General features: G+C 43.7%; 1 protein-coding gene across 1 annotated transcript; it reads right to left on the reverse strand.

The window, feature by feature from the left end:
• Window positions 1–8835: 8835 nt before the first annotated feature.
• LOC126259986 (acanthoscurrin-2-like) lies at window positions 8836–23721 on the reverse strand. Its single transcript, XM_049957118.1, has 4 exons — window positions 23374–23721; window positions 20094–20145; window positions 11530–11976; window positions 8836–9066 (listed from the first exon to the last, which is right to left on the reverse strand). The coding sequence occupies exons 1-4, from the start codon at window positions 23377–23379 to the stop codon at window positions 9053–9055; spliced, it is 519 nt and encodes a 172-aa protein (XP_049813075.1). The 5' UTR covers window positions 23380–23721; the 3' UTR covers window positions 8836–9052.
• Window positions 23722–24057: the final 336 nt, after the last annotated feature.

Below are 24057 nucleotides of genomic sequence, written 5' to 3' on the forward strand. Positions count from 1 at the left end.
CAGACATAAAAATCTACTGTCATTGTAGTACTAAGCTTAAGGTACGATATATGTTTTAGTTATAATAAATATTTGTTCTGGGAATACTGAATCATTTAGCAGTGCTCATTCCTATCATCTCCTCAGTATTATTTTCATTTTAATTATGCATTTTGCTAAGATTACAGACACGGAGATCAGCAGTCCAATGTGCGTGTTACATTGATAAAAAGAAAACTGTTTTATCGTCTTCTTGCATCAGCTTTAATATTGAATTTCCCTTTTATGTGATGTTACAGTTGTTTTTGCGCCCTTAAGAACTTTCTGGTCCCTTAGGAAATTGTTTTGTCATAACAATAACTTCACAACCGGGTATGATCGTATCTACGATCATAAAGTGATTAGAAAGACGATAATGCGATTTCTTAATCAATAGCACGCTAGTTGTGACTGCCTCAAGCCACACGAAACTGCAAGTAAAAACTAATCACATCTCATAATGCAATATTTTATGACAATGGTCAATCCATGATTCTTACGCCAATTGTGATTGATAAAACAGTAAGCTAAATCTCAATTTCCAACTTTCCATTGAATAACAACATCACTTTTATTTTGTAACATCACAAGTGCGAGTTTTGTTAGCATATTTTAGCTTACCTGTGACTGCAGCTCAGCTTGGTACGTACTAAATTTTACTATTGTTGATTGTTCAGAATCATTTAATTCAAGTTAGAAGTTAAATCTCTTATTTCTAAATTGCGTAGATTCAAGTAGCTTTTGAAATGATTGTTGAGGTAGCCCAAGACTAACTGTATTTTACTGAATTTCGATATGCTTCAGAAACAAAGTTCACTATTAATTTCAGTCACTAAATTAACTTTCAATTTTCCAGTTTTATTAATTCTTTTGCTAAATTAAGGCAGGGTGTAGCGAAATTTATTACTTCAGACAAACATTCAGTTTTCACACAACACGTGACAACCTTCAGTTGCCACGCTTTTAGTGCTAATTATATGTGCTATAACCTTTCTTTTTCAGTTACTATAGTAATTGTCCATAGGACTGGCGACTGTAATTTTCCCCAAATCTCAAATATCTAATTACCGCTAGTTAATTGTTAACGTAACGGCCGCACATTTACTTTCTTTATTAACTTTACCCCTTTTCAAAATTAATTTCCACCAGTTTCATTTGCATTTTTCCTTTCATTTAGATGTAACCCTTTCCTCCCTCTTTACCGACAGATTAACTTCGGTGACGATTGCTTTTTCCCAAATTTCCATTAGGTACACGCGGTTTAATTTTTCCCTCTCATTAAGGTCGATAAGTGAATGGGAGGTTACAAGATGAGCACACCACAGTCATGAGTGTGAGCCTGTTTTAGACCAAACCTACGGAGAGTCACAGGATACAAGCTGTGGCCCATGAGAAAGTGCACCAAGCCTTGTGTTGGATTTATGTACTTCAGATTCATCCACTCTCGGATAATGGGGAAGAAAGAAGCCACTCGTCTTCCCTTATCTGTTGTGTGGCTTTCTCTCTGCCATAAATAACTTCTCCGTTTGTCTAATTTCCGTTTATCGGTAACGTCTTGTCCAGCCAGTAGTCTGCTGCTTTGTAGCGAAAACTTCCAGTACCACACGCAGTGCCTCAATCGAGGTCGTGCCGAAAGCCCCCGAGATTCTGAAAAGAGCACTCCTCTGGCCGTGCCTCACAATGGTTTCGTGCGTACCTAAGCATAATCGGTGTGCCCAAGCACTAGCCGCAAAACAAGTTATTGACTCAAAGAAATGATAGAAACGATTGCGCTAAGTTTTTGCATATTGCAGCGTGAATTGCGATGATGGCAAGGATCTAAGTAGAGCGTGGGAGAAGCGCGAATGTTGTTGGAATTCCAGAATTTGTCTATGGCATTTCCATAAAACGTCATGGAAACACCATGGATTTTCTTCCAAGCAGAGGCTCATATTTCCCGGAGACAATCGTGCGACATGTGTACTCCGTAACACCAGCCGTCTGGAAGTGTTCTTATTCGACCACGAATGCCGCTCGCCTTTTCTTCGGTGGTTGGCTTCAAAGCATCTCCTGCATTCGGCTTCACCCACGTCGCCAGCCCACTTAGTTTCTGAAGGCACACTCCCCTTTCATTCTTAACACAAGAACTACTAAAGAACTTGTCTCTTTCAGGTTTCCTAGGAAGTGATACGTTCGTATCGATATTTTGTAAGTTAGCGTCGGTGCTTTGTTTTGGGTGTATGGAGATTCCAAGGCTAAGTTTTTCATGTGCCCGTTTGAAGACGGAGCGCTAGCGCGGTAGGGGAACTGTGCTTGGGGAAGTACATTGGGCACATTCTCTCCTTGCAGCAGCGAGTGCATCGTTATACCCCACGTACAGTGGCAATTGCCAACTTGGAAAGGTGGCGGGTTTCCGCAGTTTCGAGCTGCCTATGTGACTGGTAGCCACATATACATTCTTCGGTTCTATCGTTACATTTCCATTGCTGGTCTGGAACATTTCCACGCGGCGGATTCAGGTCCTCATCCTACCATGAAAGCAATTCACTAAGGTGTATCTTCTGTGAGATCGTTGTGGCGGACATCATCATTCATATAGCGGAAGTGAATAGTGAGCTTTTGTCTGCTAAGTGACGTCTTAACGGAGGTTATTTGTGCCAAAGGAAACGTATGGGTAAATCTTGATGGTGATCGTGCGAGATCTGATTCCCCGTAATTTACGTTCGGCGGAAGTTGGTTTTGTGTTTGATATTTATATATCAGGTACCAACCATTGTAGAACAGTATGTAAAATTAATGTGTGATTTTTAGTAAGATTCCAAAGGGAGATGCGGCGGCGCCGTTCCTTCCGTCCCTTTACGACGAACCTACACCTACCTGTGAACATTGTCTCAGCATATCATCAGTAGGGAAGCCGAGTGAAACCTAGTGTACTTCGACGTGAACCAGGCTGCAATTTAAGTCACTAATCTACGTTTCGGGAGAAACACGAAATGAAAGTTTGGAAATTTTGTCCTCAATTAATATATTCTGAAACTTAGGTGAACAAATATCACTGCGAAGTCCGTGCTAGTCTTAACAGAGTCACTCGCAATCCCTTTCACTCACCTTGGCAAGTTTATATTGTTGCATTTCCCGAAAACGTAATAGCTACAAAAATACGGATTGTTTTTGATTGAGAATGCTCGCCAAATGTTAAGTCTGTCGGTACCTAATGCGGTCACAGTTTTTAGCCACCGACCTGCTCAATACGCCACGCGCGATGTATGTCTTTTCTCGTCACAAAATTCACTTCAAAATTCCGAAATTTCTACACACCCATCGGAATAATTATGCCGTCAGTTTACAACACTTTTGATGTATGAAACACTGCTAGATCCGTCAACTTATCATTTCCATCGGAACTACCACTACACACGTCCGAACTGTTTCATGGCTAGGCTCCGACTCCTCTCTAGAATACTGTAAGTCTTCTCTACCAGCAGAGAAAAGCGCGCGAAGAATATTGCTTTACCATTGGTCAGTTTACTCAACAGCCAATAACAAAACAACATTCTCCCGCGTCAGTCCGCGCTTTTCGTCAGTAACCAAACGCAAAATACACTCCTGGAAATTGAAATAAGAACACCGTGAATTCATTGTCCCAGGAAGGGGAAACTTTATTGACACATTCCTGGGGTCAGATACATCACATGATCACACTGACAGAACCACAGGCACATAGACACAGGCATCAGAGCATGCACAATGTCGGCACTAGTACAGTGTATATCCACCTTTCGCAGCAATGCAGGCTGCTATTCTCCCATGGAGACGATCGTAGAGATGCTGGATGTAGTCCTGTGGAACGGCTTGCCATGCCATTTCCACCTGGCGCCTCAGTTGGACCAGCGTTCTTGCTGGACGTGCAGACCGCGTGAGACGACGCTTCATCCAGTCCCAAACATGCTCAATGGGGGACAGATCCGGAGTTCTTGCTGGCCAGGGTAGTTGACTTACACCTTCTAGAGCACGTTGGGTGGCACGGGATACATGCGGACGTGCATTGTCCTGTTGGAACAGCAAGTTCCCTTGCCAGTCTAGGAATGGTAGAACGATGGGTTCGATGACGGTTTGGATGTACCGTGCACTCTTCAGTGTCCCCTCGACGATCATCAGTGGTGTACGGCCAGTGTAGGAGATCGCTCCCCACACCATGATGCCGGGTGTTGGCCCTGTGTGCCTCGGTCGTATGCAGTCCTGATTGTGGCGCTCACCTGCACGGCGCCAAACACGCATACGACCATCATTCGCACCAAGGCAGAAGCGACTCTCATCGCTGAAGACGACACGTCTCCATTTGTCCCTCCATTCACGCCTGTCGCGACACCACTGGAGGCGGGCTGCACGATGTTGGGGCGTGAGCGGAAGACGGCCTAACGGTGTGCGGGACCGTAGCCCAGCTTCATGGAGACGGTTGCGAATGGTCCTCGCCGATACCCCAGGAGCAACAGTGTCCCTAATTTGCTGGGAAGTGGCGGTGCGGTCCCCTACGGCACTGCGTAGGATCCTACGGTCTTGGCGTGCATCCGTGCGTCGCTGCGGTCCGGTCCCAGGTCGACGGGCACGTGCACCTTCCGCCGACCACTGGCGACAACATCGATGTACTGTGGAGACCTCACGCCTCACGTGTTGAGCAATTCGGCGGTACGTCCACCCGGCCTCCCGCATGCCCACTATACGCCCTCGCTCAAAGTCCGTCAACTGCACATACGGTTCACGTCCACGCTGTCGCGGCATGCTACCAGTGTTAAAGACTGCGATGGAGCTCCGTATGCCACGGCAAACTGGCTGACACTGACGGCGGCGGTGCACAAATGCTGCGCAGCTAGCGCCATTCGACGGCCAACACCGCGGTTCCTGGTGTGTCCGCTGTGCCGTGCGTGTGATCATTGCTTGTACAGCCCTCTCGCAGTGTCCGGAGCAAGTATGGTGGGTCTGACACACCGGTGTCAATGTGTTCTTTTTTCCATTTCCAGGAGTGTAGTAAACCTAACGACTGCACTTTTTACCGACGTAATTATCTAAATGCTCAACATTTGTTTATGCATAAAGTTATTCACTGTTGTTATTTATGCCTGAATTAACTTTCCCTTTACCATAAACTTACTTTACAAATCTAGTCTACAAAAATCCCTTTTGCCCACATCCTTACTTCTTCGAAATGTTCCCACACTAATTCCACTACATAACTCGTTAAACAATTATCTTCATGTTAGCCTTAAACTACACTCACGCATTATTCGTACTGCTAAAACACATTTATAACATTTTACATACACAAAAAAACATAATAACACTTTATGAAAATACTGAACAGTTTATGAAAAACATTCTATTACTTTAGTGCACTCTAGTGAGCACAATCGGAACTAAATCACAGTCGCCTATCCAATACTGTCCTCTATCGGCTGATACATAAACTACGTGCGCGTCCAGTCTCGCGTCACCATCTGTCACTATCCACCTCTGAGACACATCTCTCACTAGAGTTGGGCAACACGATTCTTTTTCCCGATTCGATTCCTACGATTCAATCTCACATTGCGAATCGATTCCTACGATTCGTTCACGATTCTTTCACGATTCGTTCTAGTCTGCGATGGCACGATTCTTACGGAATGCAAAAAGTTCTTCATCTTACTCACAGATGGCAGGACATGTCTGAAATTGTCAATGGGGTTAGAATGGAACTGTGTCATGATAAGACATGCCAGAAATAGTTTATTTATGAGTAAACATGCATATGACGTTACAAGTGTGAGTCTCGATTTATACGTGTAATGCCTTAATTGATGAAAGGTCACGTTTGATTTGATTGCATCTATTGTTTTATTTCAGTATGCCAGGAAAGAGGAGTCGATTTATGCGAAAGGTTGTGCAAAATTACGTGGTATGCCAGTTTGGTTGTGTGGCGTGAACGTATCTAACTGCAGACGTCTGTTTTATAGTAACAAAATATAGCAGTGAGGCAGACGTGGTTTGGCTCATATCATCCTATGTTTTTCTGTGCTAAGATGTCTTTCCAAGTCCACATCACCCTTGTAATTCATAACGCAGCTGACAGCTCTTCCACACAGCAAATTTAGCTCAACTGTCATTTCTTCTAAATACAAAGCATAGGTATTTTCCTTTTAATTTGTCTGAGAACTTGCCGCTGTCACTACTATTTACGTGAGAAGACGACATACTTCTAAACAGTAGGATTCAATCGTATACATCGACATTACTTCACTAAAATTTGATATGAATCTGAACACGATAACATTCGAAAACTCGAACTTGAAATTATTAATTAAAAAGCTTTTGTTTAAAGATAAACTTAAAAATCAAAATCCGTATCTAAATATAAAATTTTATCCGTTCCCAAGAAACACGAAATTCGCGTTTTTATTTAAAAAATTATTTTGTGTAAAATCGCGTGCTGTAAGGAAAGACACCTATACACAGATAAACATAAAAACCAAAACCTTAACTACATTCAATACGTACTAACAAAGTTTAACGAGATGGCGTTATAAAAACATGTGAAATACCGTTTTTACGAATGGAACTATGTAGGATATATATATTGCAAAACTGACTTTACGAATGAATGGAACTATGTAGGTAAACTCAAAAAGCAAAAACCAGTCTAAATACAAAATTTCATCGAAATCGTTAGGGCCGTTTTCGAGATACGCGAAATATAATACATAATCCAAGTGCTATTGCTCGTGTGTATAGAAGGTGTGTGTGTGTTTTTCATTGCATCTGCAACAAATAAGAGGTACGTATTTATTCATCATACTTGGATTTCTTGATTTTAATCGTGTGTATTGGGAGCTGTGTACTCGCTGTATATCGTTTCTGTCATCACTAGTTCGTGTATTACTCGCGCAAACTAAGCGGACGTCGGCGCGGTGGCTGATGGCAGCGATGGTAAATGGGAAATACCTTTACGCTCATTCCCGTCAGTGTCAGCTAAGTTTTCACGAGTAATATTACGGCTCACGAACTTCGTTTGTTTGTTCCGAGCTTCCTTTGTTCACACGCATCCTCCACTTGACTGCCATCTGGCGGTCGTAGTCATTCGGCACGACTCGACATGATTCGGAAGTTGCCTTCGAAGCATAGCGTACAGCGTACTACAGATTACAGAATCGATGAATCGTTGGAACTTGGAATCGTCACGACTCGGAAACACGCAATCGTTCTTACGATTCTTTTGAACGACGATTCGTCCGTATCACGATTCGATTCTTACGATTCTTTATTTAGAGTCGTTCAAATGAACGATTCATTCACGAATCGCCACAACTCTATCTCTCACTTAACCGCCTCCAAGGCAGGATCGTTATACGGAGCTGCGCCTCAGAGTGCCAGCATTAACCAGTGAGCTCATGTGATTTATTATTAATTTAATCTGTAAATATTGCATCCTTTGTCGAAATCTTTCCCGTGAGGTGAGGTTGTTGTAAATATGGTAAAGTTTTGTTATTGTGGTGGCTTTTGAGTATTCCTCAGCTGTGGCTCCCTAGATATTAGCTGTCATTCGGTTTAAATGTGTATGACTGGACGAAGGTGACCGTGTAGTCAACAGAGTTACTGGAACACTGATATCATAAACTGATTTATGCTCTTGATTTGTATAAAGGAGCAACTTGGTTCCCTCGGTTAAATGACATGTAATCCTTTTAAGAGTCATTGAATGTGTAGTAATATATTTTGTTTCTGTTTGAGAGCTCAGAATCCTAATTGTTTCGTTAGACCTGTCTAAATCTGATGGGGAAGGCCTATTGAGACCTATGGTGAATGCAAACAGTTCTTGTATCGTCTTCTGAACTACGTTTTTCAGGATGTCTTTCATTTCCTTCTTCGGCTGATGACCTCCTGTTTCGGTACTCTAAGTTGTGGATTGCAATTTAAATGTTGCTACTGGAATTCTGTTAGTTGGTTCTTCTGAATTAATTGAACGCTGGGGCACAGAGATGCTTTCAATGGAAAGTATTTAGATGTTTCTTGCGTCTGATTTACTGGTGGTGATTTTAAGCAACCCAGTAATTATCTTACTTTTGTTTAATTTCTTAATCAAATTATTTTCTCACGTGCCAGCGTATACCTGACCTAAAATTCTTGGTGTGAAATAGACTGCGAAATGTTATTTTGCTGAGCTTGAGCTCGGCAGCTTATCATTTTCGGATCCCCGTGTCCATACCATTTTACTAAGATTGATCGTCTTTTAAATGACCTTGACCTTGCTCTCACTTCCTGTCTCTCAGAAGCGATCACTATACAAACAACTCACGACGCGTCTGACGGCCACGTGTCGCCAAATGTGCACCATGCTGCTCCTGTGCTATCCCTTGCTGTCATTGTATTGAGACCTTGAATACGTAATATTGCCTCATGACCCCATGTTCAGCTGTGTGGTAAAGACTCAAAGTCCCTACATCCAGTCTCTGACACTAATTCTCTACAAACATCTCCCCATTTCTTGCTGAGCAACCCTAGCTTTTTAAACAGTTTTTTTTCGGATTGAAGCCGATGGCTCAGTGCCACGTGGCAGCGCACCAGATTATTAATTGTCTGCTTTTTATTTAGTTTACTGTGCATCCAGTTGGTGCCCTCACCAAAGCGTCCTATGATATCGTTGTAAACTTATATTTTTATTCAGTTTGCTATTTATAATTTATTTTAGTACGGTTATAATTGATTTTCAGAACATCTAATAGACTTGCTCTGTTAAGCTCGTGCATTCCATGTTGACACAGAATATCCTGCTACAGGACACTGGGTTCTCGCACAGAAAAAGTCAGATTTAGAAATGGTGGTACAAAATTTTAATGTAACATATAATGCCAGAATACAAAGTGTACAGAATTTGGAAACGATTTACGCAATGTACAAGACGACGTCCGACGTGTCTCGTCGCCGCAGGGTGGATAACGGGACTCGGCTTCGGCGAGTGTCGTGCAGCTCTTCGGCAGAGCTCGGCTCTTCTCGGGACGCGTCGGCGCCGCGTTAAAGCAGCTCATTACCACCAACCACCTGCAAACCCAAAGACAGTCACCAATGGATTTTACACATTTGAGAAGTAACCCACACCTTCAAGCCCGTCTGTTTTACGGGAAGAGTGTAAACTACAATGATAGTGGCTTTTAGCTGTTATCCACTCGACAATTAAACGTTCTTTTGTGCACGTCGGTGCATTGGCAATGTCATCACAGAGGTGTAACGTTAAAGTGTAGCAAACTACTGCAGTCGCTCTCCCGTAGCAGACTTATGCAGCTGTTGTGTTCGGACTCTGAATCGCTACATGCGTTCCTTTACCGCGTATGACGTATCAGACATTTGACGTAACGGTGGTATCTACACACACACACACTAACATACACACATTATTTACCTCTCCAGGCTGTTAAGGCACAGTAGTCGGAATGTGCATTGTTTTCAGCAGCGTCTGGATTAAACGATTCGTTTAGAATATGTGTGGATCGAATAGCAAATGTGAAGAGACAAGGATGTATTAAAGGTTCATGAAACAACTTGTTGCCAGCGTTCTTCTGTCTCATCACAACTGCTAAGTGGTGTCGCTGTACAGTGGTGTAGCTTTTAGGAGTGATGTAGGGTTCAGTCCTTGATTGGCTGCCCAACGTTCGTACGTCGTGGGGAATGTCGGCAACTTTTAGAGTCACGAGACAAGCTAAGGAGATATTTCAATAAATAAGCAGCTATTCCGGTACACAAACTGCCGAAACTAAGTAGTTTTAGAAGGCTTTCAATAAGCACTGAAACACGATACATTTACTTGCACAGCTTAAAATGATTCTGAGAAGAATAATAAACATTTAGAGTTTTGTAAATGAAGCAACCCGAAGTTTTCAGACAACAGTATGAATAGTGAACGTTAGATCTGGCTCAAATGGCTCTGAGCACTATGGGACTTAACATCTATGGTCATCAGTCCCCTAGAACTTAGAACTACTTAAACCTAACTAACCTAAGGACATCACACAACACCCAGCCATCACGAGGCAGAGAAAATCCCTGACCCCGCCGGGAATCGAACCCGGGAACCCGGGTGCGTTAGATCTAGCCACACGTTTAAAATATCTAGAAGTGATGCTGTGAAGTGATATAAAGAAGTTCGACAGTGTGAAATCAGTAGATCACTCAGATTTGCTGTGAGAATTCTTAATGCGATCCTTCTATCGAGAAAATCTCACACAACACCACTGCAACACATTCTAGTGTATCGCTTCAGTGTGGTGGCCCATCCTGAAATAGGCGTGATTGATAGGCGCACTGCTACGGTAGTAAAAGGTCGGAAAAGCGCAGATACTTTTCTCTAGTGAAACCTTGTGCTATCATAGATACGGTATCTCACATACATACCACAGGGATAACTTACAGAAGTTGTTTTTACTGCAGACATTTACTTGTGCACATGTACTCCGCAAGCTGCTGTAGGGAGCATAGCGGACGGTACATGCACCAACACTATCGATTTTTTTCCTATTCTATTCTGGGTGAGGTAGAAAAGACGGTTTAAGTACTCTGTAGGTACACTATTCTCTTTTTTCGTTTTCTTAACATCACTCAGCGTGATATACGTTCGTGACAGCATAATTGTCGCACAGTCATCATCGAATACAGGATGTGTAAATCTACCCAACACTGTTTTCAAAGAACTACTCCTTCATCCAAGGATTCCGGTTTAAGCTCGACGATTAGTTCTGTTACAATTTGGTATTAGCTGTATAAATGTTGTATATTCTTGGCAAAACGTCTCTTAATTCATTCGACTCCTATTTATCTTGCCTACCTTACACGGATTCCAAACACTGGAACAAGACACTAGATTCATGGTGCGCCTTTCTTTACATATGCATTACTTTTTTTCAGACCCCTTTCAACAAGCCTTCCACTTGCCTTACTGAAAATTTATTTTACACGGCCGTCGTATCTCATATCGCTTCTATTATCCCTGAACGGTTACACGATGTGATGCGTTCAAGTCGTTCACCACTAATCTTGTAACCAGCTACCACAGAGTTTTTTTACCTTCGTTTTAGGCATTATTCCACATTTATCCGCATTAAAAAAGACCTGCCATTCACGAGCCTAGGTGCAGTTACTTTCAAAGTCTTACAGTGCTGCTGATCCTCTGTGATGAATTTGTACATTGAAAACTCTTCGTTGGGTGACATCCGATGTTTTGTTCGAGCCTGTGGATGTTTTTTAGTCCAGTATAACGTAATGCCTCGATCCAGTCACATATTCGAGAAGATACTCCGTGTTATGGAATCTCGGTTAGTGGTCAAAGGTGTTATCCACTGCTGAACGCTTTTTCTAACACAAAGTGTGGCTCTATGCAGGCTTTACATATGGCAGACTGGATTAACAACGTAAGAAGGCCCTTCGGCCAAGCACTGGAAGAAAGTTTGCGGAGTTTATGTGGCGATGTTGATGAAATGTTACTGACGAACTGTGGTGGAGCTGGCAACTTACCGCCGCCGCCGCCGCCGTTCCATCCGCCGCCGCCGCCGGACCAGCCACCGCTGCTGACCCTCCATCCGCCGCCACCCCCGTGTCCGCCTCCTCCGTATCCGCCACCGCCGCCTCCGTAGCCTCCGCCTCCGAAGCTACCACCTCCGAAGCCTCCCTTGCCGCCCCCTCCGAAACCACCACCGCCTCCGTATCCTCCGCCGCCGCCGCCTCCGCTCAGCTTGATGATCTTGATGATAGTGGGGCCACCACCACCGCCGCCTCCGAAGCCGCCGCCGCCTCCGTGTCCACCGCCTCCGTAGCCACCTCCTCCGAAGCCACCTCCTCCGAAGCCACCACCTCCCTTACTGTAACCACCCCCGCCGAAACCGCCCCCGCCAAAACCACCCCCTCCATAACCTCCACCGCCACCACCTCTCCAGCCGCCGCCGCCTCCGCTGCTGATATACCCTGTAGCAAGAAAACAGAAGGTTGTAACAACGAAGAACCAACAGCTTAAAATGTATTTAAGTGATCTCTGATGATGTGCCAGTAAGGGTGAAAAGAAGCCTTCGAGTTTATACAGTACCCAAACCTTCCTATCTCACAAATAGAAGCTATTTTAATATTTCCTGTAAGTTTTCTTCAAGTAATTATTTTCACTGTTTTCGTACTATCCATCTTCTCCTGTATTGTCCTAATGCTTTCATTTTTTCATACGTTTTACACTGACGTCCTCTGAAATATTTCTAGGATATTCTAGCATTATCTTCCCTACTATTTCCCCTTCATTTGCTCCTGTCATCCCCCCGTTAACTATTTCTAGATGTCCCATTAACCTGCCGCCCCCCCCCCCCTCTGTGGCAATTTTCTTCCATATACTTCTTTCCTTCCTCATCCATCGAAGTTATTTTTGCCGTTCTTTGGTACCACCAGACTTCAAATATCTTCAGTTTCTTCTCCTCCGGATTCCAGTACGACATTGTACAGTTATAGAGAGGTTAAGCTATGTCCTACAGCTTCGTAACGTAATGACACTATTGGAGAGCCGGCCGTGGTGGCCGAGCGGTTCTAGGCGCTACAGTCTGGAACCGCGCGACCGCTACGGTCGCGGGTTTGAATCCTGCTTCGGGCATGGATGTGTGTGATGTCTTTAGGTTAGTTATGTTTAAGTAGTTCTAAATTCTACGGGACTCATGACCTCAGAAGTTAAGTCCCATAGTGCTCAGAGGCATTTTTTTGAACCAATGTTGGAGAAGTCTCACAAATAAACCGCATAATGACATCAGGGCTTTGAACTTCAAGATTCAAATGGTTACAACATTTTAAGACTTCTTGAACGGTCACAACATTTTAAGATTCTTAAATGGTCACATCAAGATTGGTGAAAAACAAAGAAGCGAAAGAGTATTCGCGCCGTCCAGACGGACATCTGAAGGTAGTGGCATTTCTAGCATCAAACATGTGCTAAACGATACCATAGGGAACTATACTGATGTAGACTCAATTGAAAAGGAACATCTACTTCTGTACGGTTTCTTCGTGAGGATGATTTAAAGTAAGTGGCCGAGGACAAAATGCATATCTGATCCCGAAGAGAGCAGACAAGTAAAAGTCTGCTATGGATGGGATAACCGTATGCGTGATGGAATGACCATAAGGGGATTCTATAAAAACAGGGCCGAGAAGAGAAAATGAAGTGAAACTTGAGAACAGAGACATTTCGACTGCCAAAGACATTCACACTTGGGAACAATAACTAACTCAAAGTTTGAGCATTGCCCATTATTCTGATGCCGTTACTACGTTCCATATAAACATGATATAGAGAAGAACGGTGCGCTACGTCACCGATTGCTTTAGTTGGTGCGAGAGAATTACAAAGATGCTCATCAAAGTTTAGTAGCATTGCGCACCACGGGGATATTCAGTATTAAAATAACGAGAGTCCGCGTTCCTGGAACACACGTGCCATGTAAAACTGACTCCTATTTACAGCTCGTGAAATTACCATGAAAGGAAAATCAGAGAAATTTGAGCTCTTACGGGGGTTTCCCTACAGTCGTCAGCGAATTAAACAGAAAATGATGGAAATAGCAGTGCTACCGGATGTATTTTCTCACACAAACCGCAATGATGCTTCTGCAGCAAGGATGCAGAAGGAAACTTGCGAGTCAGAAATCTGTGCGACTGACGGTAATAGACTTACCGAGCGAATTTTATACGAGCTGCCTGAAGTAGGTACTAAAAGAATGCAAAGACATTTTAATCCCGAGAAGTAGTACTGTATTCTACTCGCATTAGTTAAATTGAAAAGTAGGAAGAGTATCTGTGAAAATAATACAGTGAAGAATGTGCATTATCAACATGAAAGAAGATTCAGTACTACACGATGATCATTACTCATTTCGTAGAAACATTGTTGATACGAATGCATTGAGAGGTGGGAGTTCATTTTGTCCAGTATTATAAGAAAAAAGTCTTGAAGCAGACGATAACAGTAAGAAACTGCAACTTATCTTTGACGGGTCAGCCCGCATCTCGTGGTCGTGCGGTAGCGTTCTCGCTTCCCACGCCCGGGTTCCCGGGTTCGATTCCCGGCGGGGTCAGGGATTTTCTCTGCCTCGTGATGGCTGGGTGTTGTGTGATGTCCTTAGGTTAGTTAGGTTTAAGTAGTTCTAAGTTCTAGGGGACTGATGACCATAGATGTTAAGTCCCATAGTGCTCAGAGCCATTTGAACCATTTGACGGGTCAGCAATTCGCAATATTATCTTTACAGGTTAGCAGCCGAGTTTTGAGGTATCAAATGTAATTATGTGTTGCACTATTGGGAGTTAATTCACTAATGTAACAGTTTCTTCTTGCATCAACTATGAGGCTCGTTGGAGCTCTCTAACCAAAGTAGTTTCAGACTTCTTATGTGTCCCTTAGCTGAGAAAACTGCGGTTTTGCCGTCGGTGTGTCACGGAATTCGCCTCTCCTCCCACAGTCTTGTACAAATATGACGTTCATTGATGATGTGCGTTTAGGTAGGAGAGTTACCCGATATAAGGCTATTGGTAACAAACATAGGAAAATAGATCACGATGAATGAGAAAACAATCCTCACATCGCTCGATCACGAGGTTAAGATGGAGTCCGCAGTTTGATCCAGTTTATATTCTTTGCGAAATAAATGAGAGGAAGGTCCACGAGGGGGAGCGATGCCCTGTGAATGACCATATTAAGCTCCTTTCTGCCGTGCAGTGTAAAATTCAGGATTTATGGACTTTCCCAGTTGGTGGCTGCACTTCGGAGAGTAAACACGTTTTCTGAATGCCTCTCTAAAAACAGTTAAGTTCTCTAGAACTACACCAAGAAAACCGAGAAGCTTCATGTCCCCAGTCGACGGACGGCTAACTGTCATAGCGTCAATAGTGCCATGTAACCCATGGCATTGATTCGAAGTCTCGTGTCAGGAACAACGCTACCACCTATCCTTTGCTGGTCAAAGACCGAAGGTGAAAATTTCTTCCGCCACCAAGAGGCTTGTTTCCGAGCAATGCGCCATTCTACAGCTTGCGTTAATGATCACGGCTACGAAAGTGGGCGTTAGGTTTAGAATTTTGTCGTGATCGTTTCTAATTTCATAGATTAACTACTTTAATGATTATTTACGTTATCACCTGCAAAGTGTTCATAGTTTTTCATTTAATTTGCCATAAAAAAATTAGTGGTTTAAATTTGATGTTCTTCACGTACATCACCAATCGACATATTCTTATTATGGTAACATCCTAGTGTTTATTTATTTATTTATTTATTTATTGTTCCGTGGGACCAAATTGAGGAGAAGTCTCCATGGTCATGTAACGAGTCAATACATGAAATTATAACACGTTAGTAGAAACAGATGAAATGAAATACAAGAAACGTATTCAGTTGACAAATCAACAATGTAACACTGGAATTTGCTTAAATTTTCAGCTCTTCCCGGAGCTCCTCGACAGAGTAGAAGGAGTGAGCCATGACGAAATTCTTCGGTTTAGACTTAAAAGCGTTTGGGCTACTGCTAAGATTTTTGAGTTATTGTGGTAGCTTATTGAAAATGAATGCAGCAGAATAGTGCACTCCTTTCTGCACAAGAGTCAAGGAAGTGCATTCCACATGCAGATTTGATTTCTGCCTAGTATTAACTGAGTGAAAGCTGCTAATTCTTGGGAATAAGCTAATATTGCTAACAACAAACGACATTAAAGAAAATATATACTGTGAGGGCAATGTCAGAATTCCCAGACTATTGGGTAGGGGTCGACAAGAGGTTCTCGAAATTACACCACATATAGCTCGAACAGTCCGTTTTTGAGCAAAAAACACCCTTTTTGAATCAGAAGAATTACCCCAAAAAATAATACCATACGACATAAGTGTATGAAAATATGTGAAGTAGACTACTTTTCGTGTTGAGCTGTCACTTATTTCAGATACTGTTCTAATGGTAAATAAAGCAGCATTTAGTATCTGAACTAGATCCTGAACATGGGCTTTCCACAACAGCTTACTGTCCATCCGAACGCCTAGGAACTTGAACTGTTCCGTTTCGCTTATAATATACCCATTCTGTCTGATCAAAATATCAGTTCTTGTTGAATTGTGAGTTAGAAACTGTAAAAACTGAGTCTTACTGTGATTTAGCATCAAATTATTTTCCACAAGCCACGAACGTATTTCATGAACTAGACTTGATATTCTGATATCGAATAATTTGCAAAGAAAAATTTACACTATTGGATGCTGCTGCGCTAGTTAGAGGCTTGTTGAAATCAATAACAAGCCAGTCCCTCGTACAGGTAGCAGCTTAACAACTATTCTTCAAACTTATTACTCGCTATGTTTACCTGAAGATGGCTGCTGATAAATTGGTCGAAACACTGCTTCAGCATTGTGAAGCAGGAAACGACGTCTGAAACCGAGAAAATATGCGTGAAATCATCTGCAGTGTCCTCTGGGAGCGGACACAGCTAGCGGCCCCGACTGGCTTTGAATAGCGGGACGCGGGTGAACTCTAGTCTCGCGAATGATCGTGATGCGCCGTGTCCAGTGAAAGTGCTCGCCTGCGTACCGCTGCGCATGCGCCTCCGAGGGCCTGAGCGATAATAGGGACGTGTCGAATACCGACCCCTTCCTCCGGCTCGATGCGTCTTGAAAGCTTAAAAGGTCGGCTAACCCGATCAGGCAATCAATTTTCATTAAAGTGCGGGTAAAAGCCCAGGAGCGGAGCTTTAAGCTCTCGTCCCTCCGCCGCCCCTATCGCCCACCCTACAACCCGCGTATCCGGGTATCTACCGTCTCTCATGAGAGAGCGCTCATCCCATCCCCCTCCCACGCTGCTGCACTCCAACGATTTTTCTTTTCCCTCTTTTACGAAGGCTGCCGGGTCCTGTCGGCGGGAAGATAAATGCCTCTGGTCGCGAAAGGCCGAACACGCTATGGGATCAGCAACTGTCGTCTCCGCGAAGTGCGACGTATACTCTACGATTCACGAACACGTTAGTATTGGTTTCTCAATAATTTTGTTAACTCACGAAGTGACTGGTTGACTGTATTAGATACGGAACTAGACAATCCCATATCTCATTCCCAATGCTCACGCCACCTGCTTGCAGCTTTAACGACCACCGAACGTCCAACTCCTCACTCTGATGTGACCAGTCTAGCCCAGCTTGCAGTACAAATGTCGATAGTTTGCTACCCGTCATTCCATGTGATGTAGGCATCATGAATCCAGTCAAGAAATTTGAATGAACAGGGTCTGAAGTCGTATTACTATCTCCATTCACTGAAACTACGAAGAAAGAGATGTGGAAAAGCATGTGTCAACAGTGAAGAGCACAAATCGCAGTGCCAAAATAAAATTGGGGATCAGCTGGCATATCCGCTTACGAGATACGCATCACATCCTACAAAAAACGCGCATCACGAAGAACATTGGTATTACTGGCTGCGACGTTCCTTCGATGTTTACTGATTGAAGAAAGTGGGCCTTTTTTAAAGCATTTTTGCTTCAAATTCATTTTTTTCTTAACTCATGACTTCGGTGCCGTTGGCATTTCACTTTTTTGTTTCGTGTAAGGTCCTCCACAGTCACAAGTGTGTTGACAGTATGTTGGTAGCACCGCAGCTGCTAGCTTCTTACGTTGTGTAACAGACAGTATAGCTGTTCACCTAGCATATGACGGGTACCACGAATTCTGCCACCGACTGAACCTAAAGTAAACACGTACTAGGTGGGGAGTAAATTATTTCACATAGTATATGTAAAATGGTAGATGTAATCATATCAGGTCCAGTTATCTTTCCTCTTTCGAGCAATTTTGCATGATTTCCTTCTTCGCAATCATCTATCAAAATTTTGTCATTTCGGAGTTCGTGTGATGTTTAAAAGGAAGAACCGTACTGCAATCTCTCGCAGTGACACTGTTTGAAAGTGAGTGTTTCAGCCTTCTCTCTGTCTTTTTTTATTTCGTTCATAAACGAGTGAACCTATCCCTTTACCGACACACCATAAAATCGAAAATTCTAATGATTTGCGTTAGATCTGAAGATAAAATTTTACTTTGGAAGTCATTGAAGGCTGCTAGCAATGTTCACCTGTCACTCATTTTAGCTTCATTCAGAACTTGTTAAATAAGGATCCTTCTACATCGTTTAATTCAGTGTGATACTATTGGCTTACGCAGCAACTTTCTAATACGGCTAAAGAACTATGGTTCGCACATCTGTATCGAATAACGTATTTCATCCACTGATACGCCACATTTTCGTTCCCAGAGGTTAATAATCTGGCATCTGTTTCCTATCATACTTCCCTAGCAAGAATATTTTCCTACCTGTCTAAACACGCATTTTAATACTATCAGACGATGATGCTACAAATCCCTTATGCAATCTACTTGCAGAACCCGAAAACTAATTTTTGCAATCATGTAACTATACTATTTGAATATTTGAAACCATTCGTTCGAAAATCATGTAAAAGTCCTAAGTACGTTAAACTGCAGTTTTTCTTCAAGTTGGAGTCCCGTACATCAATCCCGATTATTGACGATACCGTAATCTACTCAGAGACAGCAAACTAGGAATTAATATTCAACTGTTAACATTTATAAACGATTAAATGTCTTGGAAAGGACAAAGTGGCAGACCAGAATCATACGACAGTAAAAGAGTCTCACGGAAAGCTAGCGGAATGGTGATTAATTTTCCAGTTGAGTGCAAGAATGTTTCCAAGGCACAAAATTAGATAAAGACGTAGCGCGTGCGTCTTACACTATACCTCGGTGTATTAAAATAAGCGTCAAGTAAAAGAAAGTAACGTATGGCATTGTTGACAGCGAGAACACGAGAAGAAGGTGAAGTGTTTGTTTCCTCGGCCCTCAATGATCTCTTACTTGCGGTGAAAGGAATCGTGTCTTACATGTATCTCGTGAGTGTGGATGTCTGGAATGGGTGTGCGTATACTCTGATGTCATTTCTGTGTTGTATAAATATGTAAGAAGCGTGAAACCTGACGCCAGCGCTTAGCCTACTTCGCCCGAATGGCTCCATGGAGGCCGCCGAGTTATCGAATGGGTCATTAAAAAAAATAATAATACAGGAACCTCCACTTACCGGACGAATATTGGAGACGACAATATATTCCAACACAGAGATTCAAACCACCTTGTCCGACTCGCACGTCACCAAGTAGCCGTTAGCAATTGCCGTTAGGAAGGAGAGCAGATAGTTCTGCTTGAAAGTGTGATTATGCGATAATGTGAGCCTCCAGCAAAAGGTTTCGGGAAGAGTCATATGTTTCTTCAGTTGGAGACATAAAGTAATTCTGTTCGACAACTCACATACGTATTGTGTCATGGATGGTACGTATTGTTTACTTTTGTAAAAATTCGATGAGCTGTAAATTGTTGGAATGTCGTAGAAGTATGCCCGTTTCCCATATATTTATCTTCACCATGACTGTCAGTTCTGGCCCCTTCAGAAGACGATATAACTAATGATTGCAGCTAGAATCCATAATCACCAACATTACTAGCCAACTCATGTGCAATTGCAGTGTTAATCATACATCAATTTTGCATTCGACATACTGTATCGATTCAGTGGGGGGCAGACTACTTCCTTTCATTTAGATATTGACAATAGTTTTCGTATAACTAGGAGAATCTACACGCTATCCTTCCTTCTCCCAACCCCCTCCCCTCACCAGAACCCATCACAACACACTATATCACCAATACCAGTGTCAAAAGCTGCACACAACCCCATCTCTTCTGCAACACATCAACCACATCAACAACACATCAGTACAGCCCACTACGAGCAGCTGCAGAAACGCTCATTTCTGATGGAGAAGTACCTACGACACGAACAATTCAATGTCCACCCAATTTGGCGAGCGAACTCTGCGACAGATCAGACATATGTTAAACCATTTCTAATACTTGATCACACAAACCCCTTAGCGCCTCGAGCTATGCACAAGAGGCAGATCGAGCACAATACGCACTCGCACATTTACACGCACACGTACACGAACTACAGTACTCACCTCCCAGCGCCTCGGAGCTGATCACAAGGACCAGCGCTGCCACACACAGCCCCTGAAACAAACAGCAGAACAATCTCTCAGTCTCAGATCACAGATGTGACTGTCTACTGAAAACTCACCATTTTCGTTACTATGACAATAGCAATTAATAACATTTGTGTGTGTGTTGATAAATCATATGCCTTCAAAAAGGACTAAAGGAGAACACAGTAAATGTTGAAACAGCTTTTGACAAATATGGTCGAAACATATTCTTTCAAATTATAAAGGCACGAATATCATTACAAGGAGCGAAAAGTTTTCTACAACTTTTACAAATACAACATCTGCATTCGTCTCCGCACGCAAACCAACTGTAGTACACCGTGTTACCAGACGTCTGTGATAGTGTAGTGTTGTAGGAACTGTGACCATGGTGTATTCGAACTCTGAAAAGGTGGAGATGATACTCATCTATGGCGAGTGTCGACGAAATGCAGCTGAAGCCTGCAGGGTGTATGCAGAACGGTACCCGGACAGAGAGCATCCAGCGTGCCGCACATTGCAAAACATCTACCGCCAACTGTATGCAACAGGTATGGTCGTAGCACGCAAACGGGTCCGTAACAGGCCCGTCACAGGAGAAGCAGGTGCAGTTGGTGTGTTAGCTGCTGTTGCCATGAAACCACACATGAGTACACCGGACATTGCGAGGGCCGGTGAACTGAGTCAACGTAGTGTCATGCGCATACTGTATCGTCACCGCTTTCACCCGTTTCATGTGTCGCTACATCAGCAATTACATGGCGATGACTTTAATCATCGAGTGCAATTCTGTCAATGGGCATTAACAGAGAATGCGTTGCAGTTCTACCTGTTTACCGATGAAGCGGGTTTCACAAACCACGGGGCAGTGAATGTACAGAACATTCATTACTGGTCCGTGGAAAATCCTCGCTGGCTAAGACAGGTAGAGCGACAGCGACCGTGGACTGCAAATGTATGGTGCGGAATCATTGGCGACCACCTAATTGGTCCTCTCTTCATTGCAGGGGCCCAAACAGCTGCAACATACGTCGCGTTTCTACAGAATGATCTGCCAACGTTGCTCGAAAATGTCCCACTGGAAACGCGTCGACGTATGTGGTATCAGCATGATGGTGCACCTGCACATTCCGCAATTAACAGTAGGCTGACCCTTGACAGGATGTTCGACGGGCGTTTCATACGACGTGGAGGACGCATAAATTGGCCAGCCCGTTCTCCTGATCTTACACCTCTGGACTTATTTTTGTGGGGTACGTTAAAGGAGAATGTGTGCCGTGATGTGCCTACAACCCCAGAGGTTGTGAAACAACGTATTGTGGCAGCCTGCGGCGACATTACACCAGATGTACTGCGGCGTGTACGACATTCATTACGCCAGAGATTGCAATTGTGTGCACCAAATGATGGCCACCACATTGAACATCTATTGGCCTGACATGTCGGGACACACTCTATTCCACTCCGTAATTGAAAACGGGAACCACGTGTGTACGTGTACCTCACCCCTCATGGTAATGTACATGTGCGTCAGTGAAAAAGACCAATAAAAAGGTGATAGCATGTGGACGTAATGTGCTGTTCCAGTCTCTTCTGTACCTAAGGTCCATCACCGTTCCCTTTGGATCCCTATGTAATTCGGTGCTCTCCGATACACACGATCGAACAGCGGAGGAGTGGTACTCAAGCGTCAACTTTAGGTTACAATATCTCCGGATGTAATTAACATTTTACAATGCAACAAACGGCACTGATTAGGTATTTGTTTATATGTTCAGATGTGCTAACAAAACTAACGGGGTTCCATTTAAGAAAACGTAGGTTTGTGTTAAGAAACATACTTCAGTGCATTTTTTTATGGTTTGTATTAACCAATTACACTAGCCCCTCTCCTCACGTTCGGTCTGAGGAATCGATTCGTCAGTATTTGATATGGCTTACGAAATATATCTAGCGGTAATGTTAGGTGACTCACCCTATATATATATATATATATATATATTAGTGAAATACAGGAAGACCTCCGGATGATCGACGACTAGTGCGGAATCTTGAAGCTGACACTGACTGTTAATGTAAGTAATGTTTTGTGGACGAATAGGCAACGTGATCCATTACTTTTCCGTCATTTTATTAACAGCAAATGACTGTAAACAGTACGTACGGTAAAACATCTGGAAATAGCTGCTCCTAGGTACCTAAAGTGAAACGAACATTTAAAACTAGTCGTAGGATAACGATTATGTCAGATTGAGGTTCATTGGAAGAATCTTAGGGGAACGTAGTACACCCAAGAAAGATGTGATTTACAAAACAATAGTCCACGGATTCTTTGCCAGTCGCGGAGTCTCAGTGGACGGAGTTGTGGGAACAGATAGAGAAAATACAACTAGGCCAGACCCGTTTCGTAAAGGAATCGTTTAGTCAGCATGAACGGACATGTTCAACAAACTCCAGTGGCAGATATTGACAGGGAGCTTTACTATGCTAATTGTTGTGTTGGCAGAAGAGCCAGCTGCGTGTTACTAGAGCAGGCCGAAATGCACGCGTTTTTTAGCTCACGCAGGCTGGCGTGAGGAGAGGACTATACTGACGTGAGGTCTGGAACATGACAAGGAATTAGAATTCAGAAAGCGGACGTAATTATTTTGACACTAATTAATGATGAACGTCGCTCTTGACGGTACATGATTCACAGTATTATCAGTTCAGAATACATTTTTGAAGAATATGGCGCCTTGCTAGGTCGTAGCAAATGACGTAGCTGAAGGCTATGCTAAACTGTCGTCTCTGTAAATGAGAGCGTATGTAGACAGTGAACCATCGCTAGCAAAGTCGGCTGCCCAACTGGGGCGAGTGCTAGGGAGTCTCTCTAGACAAGACCTGCCGTGTAGCGGCGCTCGGTCTGCACTCACTGATAGTGGGTCCGACGTATACTAACGGACCGCGGCCGATTTAAATGCTACCACCTAGCAAGTGTGGTGTCTGGCGGTGACACGACACTAATACCGAGTTGGTACGTTCCAAGAAGAGACGGACAATATGTTACTTAGTCCCGCATAAGTCTCACGAAATTATCACGACGACGAGATGAGAGAAACATTGAAGCTTACAGTATTAATCGCCCTATCCAGAAAACGAAAAGGAACAGGGTAGAGTACCTCCGTAGGTGTAGTTAGCGATCGCACGCAGCCGGGCTTCGAGCTACGAATGTCGGAAACCGTTACCCCGCTCAGCCACAGCGGCTGATGCTTACCTTCATGTCTGCGTCTGTTGTGATGGGACTCGTGCCTTTGCCAGCGGCTGGCGGCGCTTTTATAGGCGCCGGAGAGAGCAGCCGCGGACCCCTGAATGAAAAGTGAAGGTGCACAGTGGCGCCCCCCCCCCCTCCACTCACTCTCGCTCTCGGCGGGCCACGACGCCGCGGGCACTGCAGACGCGCCGGCTCTCGGGTCAGCGCCAGGTCGATCCTCCTGCCCGCCGAGCACTTCTCGCCAACAGCTGGCAGTGCGCTGCTCCTACCTGAGTACCGGCGTCAGCGTGCGACGTTCTCCGTCGATCTCGCTCCCTACAGTCGGTCGCGTCAGCCGAGACAGCCGCGTCACCGTACTCGCCTCGCGCAGCGTTTGCTGCCATTTACGTCTAGCACTGTGACTGTGGCAGCCGATTAGAGTTTATCATCCCGCCGACGCCGATGTTATTGCAAACGCGACTCACGCACGGATACGATAAGCAGCCTCCACCATATTTTCCTGAAGCAACTTGTGATGGTGGGTTGACGTCTGGTAAATTACTTCGAAATACCGGTAAATATACAATTCTTTTTATTTTTTCTAGGCGCTGTCACAGGACACGATGTCAAACGTGTTTGTTTTCTACATTGCCCGCACTCAGAAACTGCAGTGGAAACAGGGAAAAGCAGATTACTTTAAAATATTAT

This window comes from Schistocerca nitens, chromosome 5, assembly GCF_023898315.1.
Source record: "Schistocerca nitens isolate TAMUIC-IGC-003100 chromosome 5, iqSchNite1.1, whole genome shotgun sequence".
NCBI lineage: Eukaryota > Metazoa > Arthropoda > Insecta > Orthoptera > Acrididae > Schistocerca > Schistocerca nitens.

What these genes read in the sequence shown, in the direction of transcription:
- LOC126259986 (XM_049957118.1), bottom strand. An exon ending in CAGCTCCGAGGCGCTGGGAG is followed by an intron (nt 11,977 to 20,093) that starts GTGAGTACTGTA and finishes TTCTTGCTACAG; the next exon opens with GGTATATCAGCAGCGGAGGC.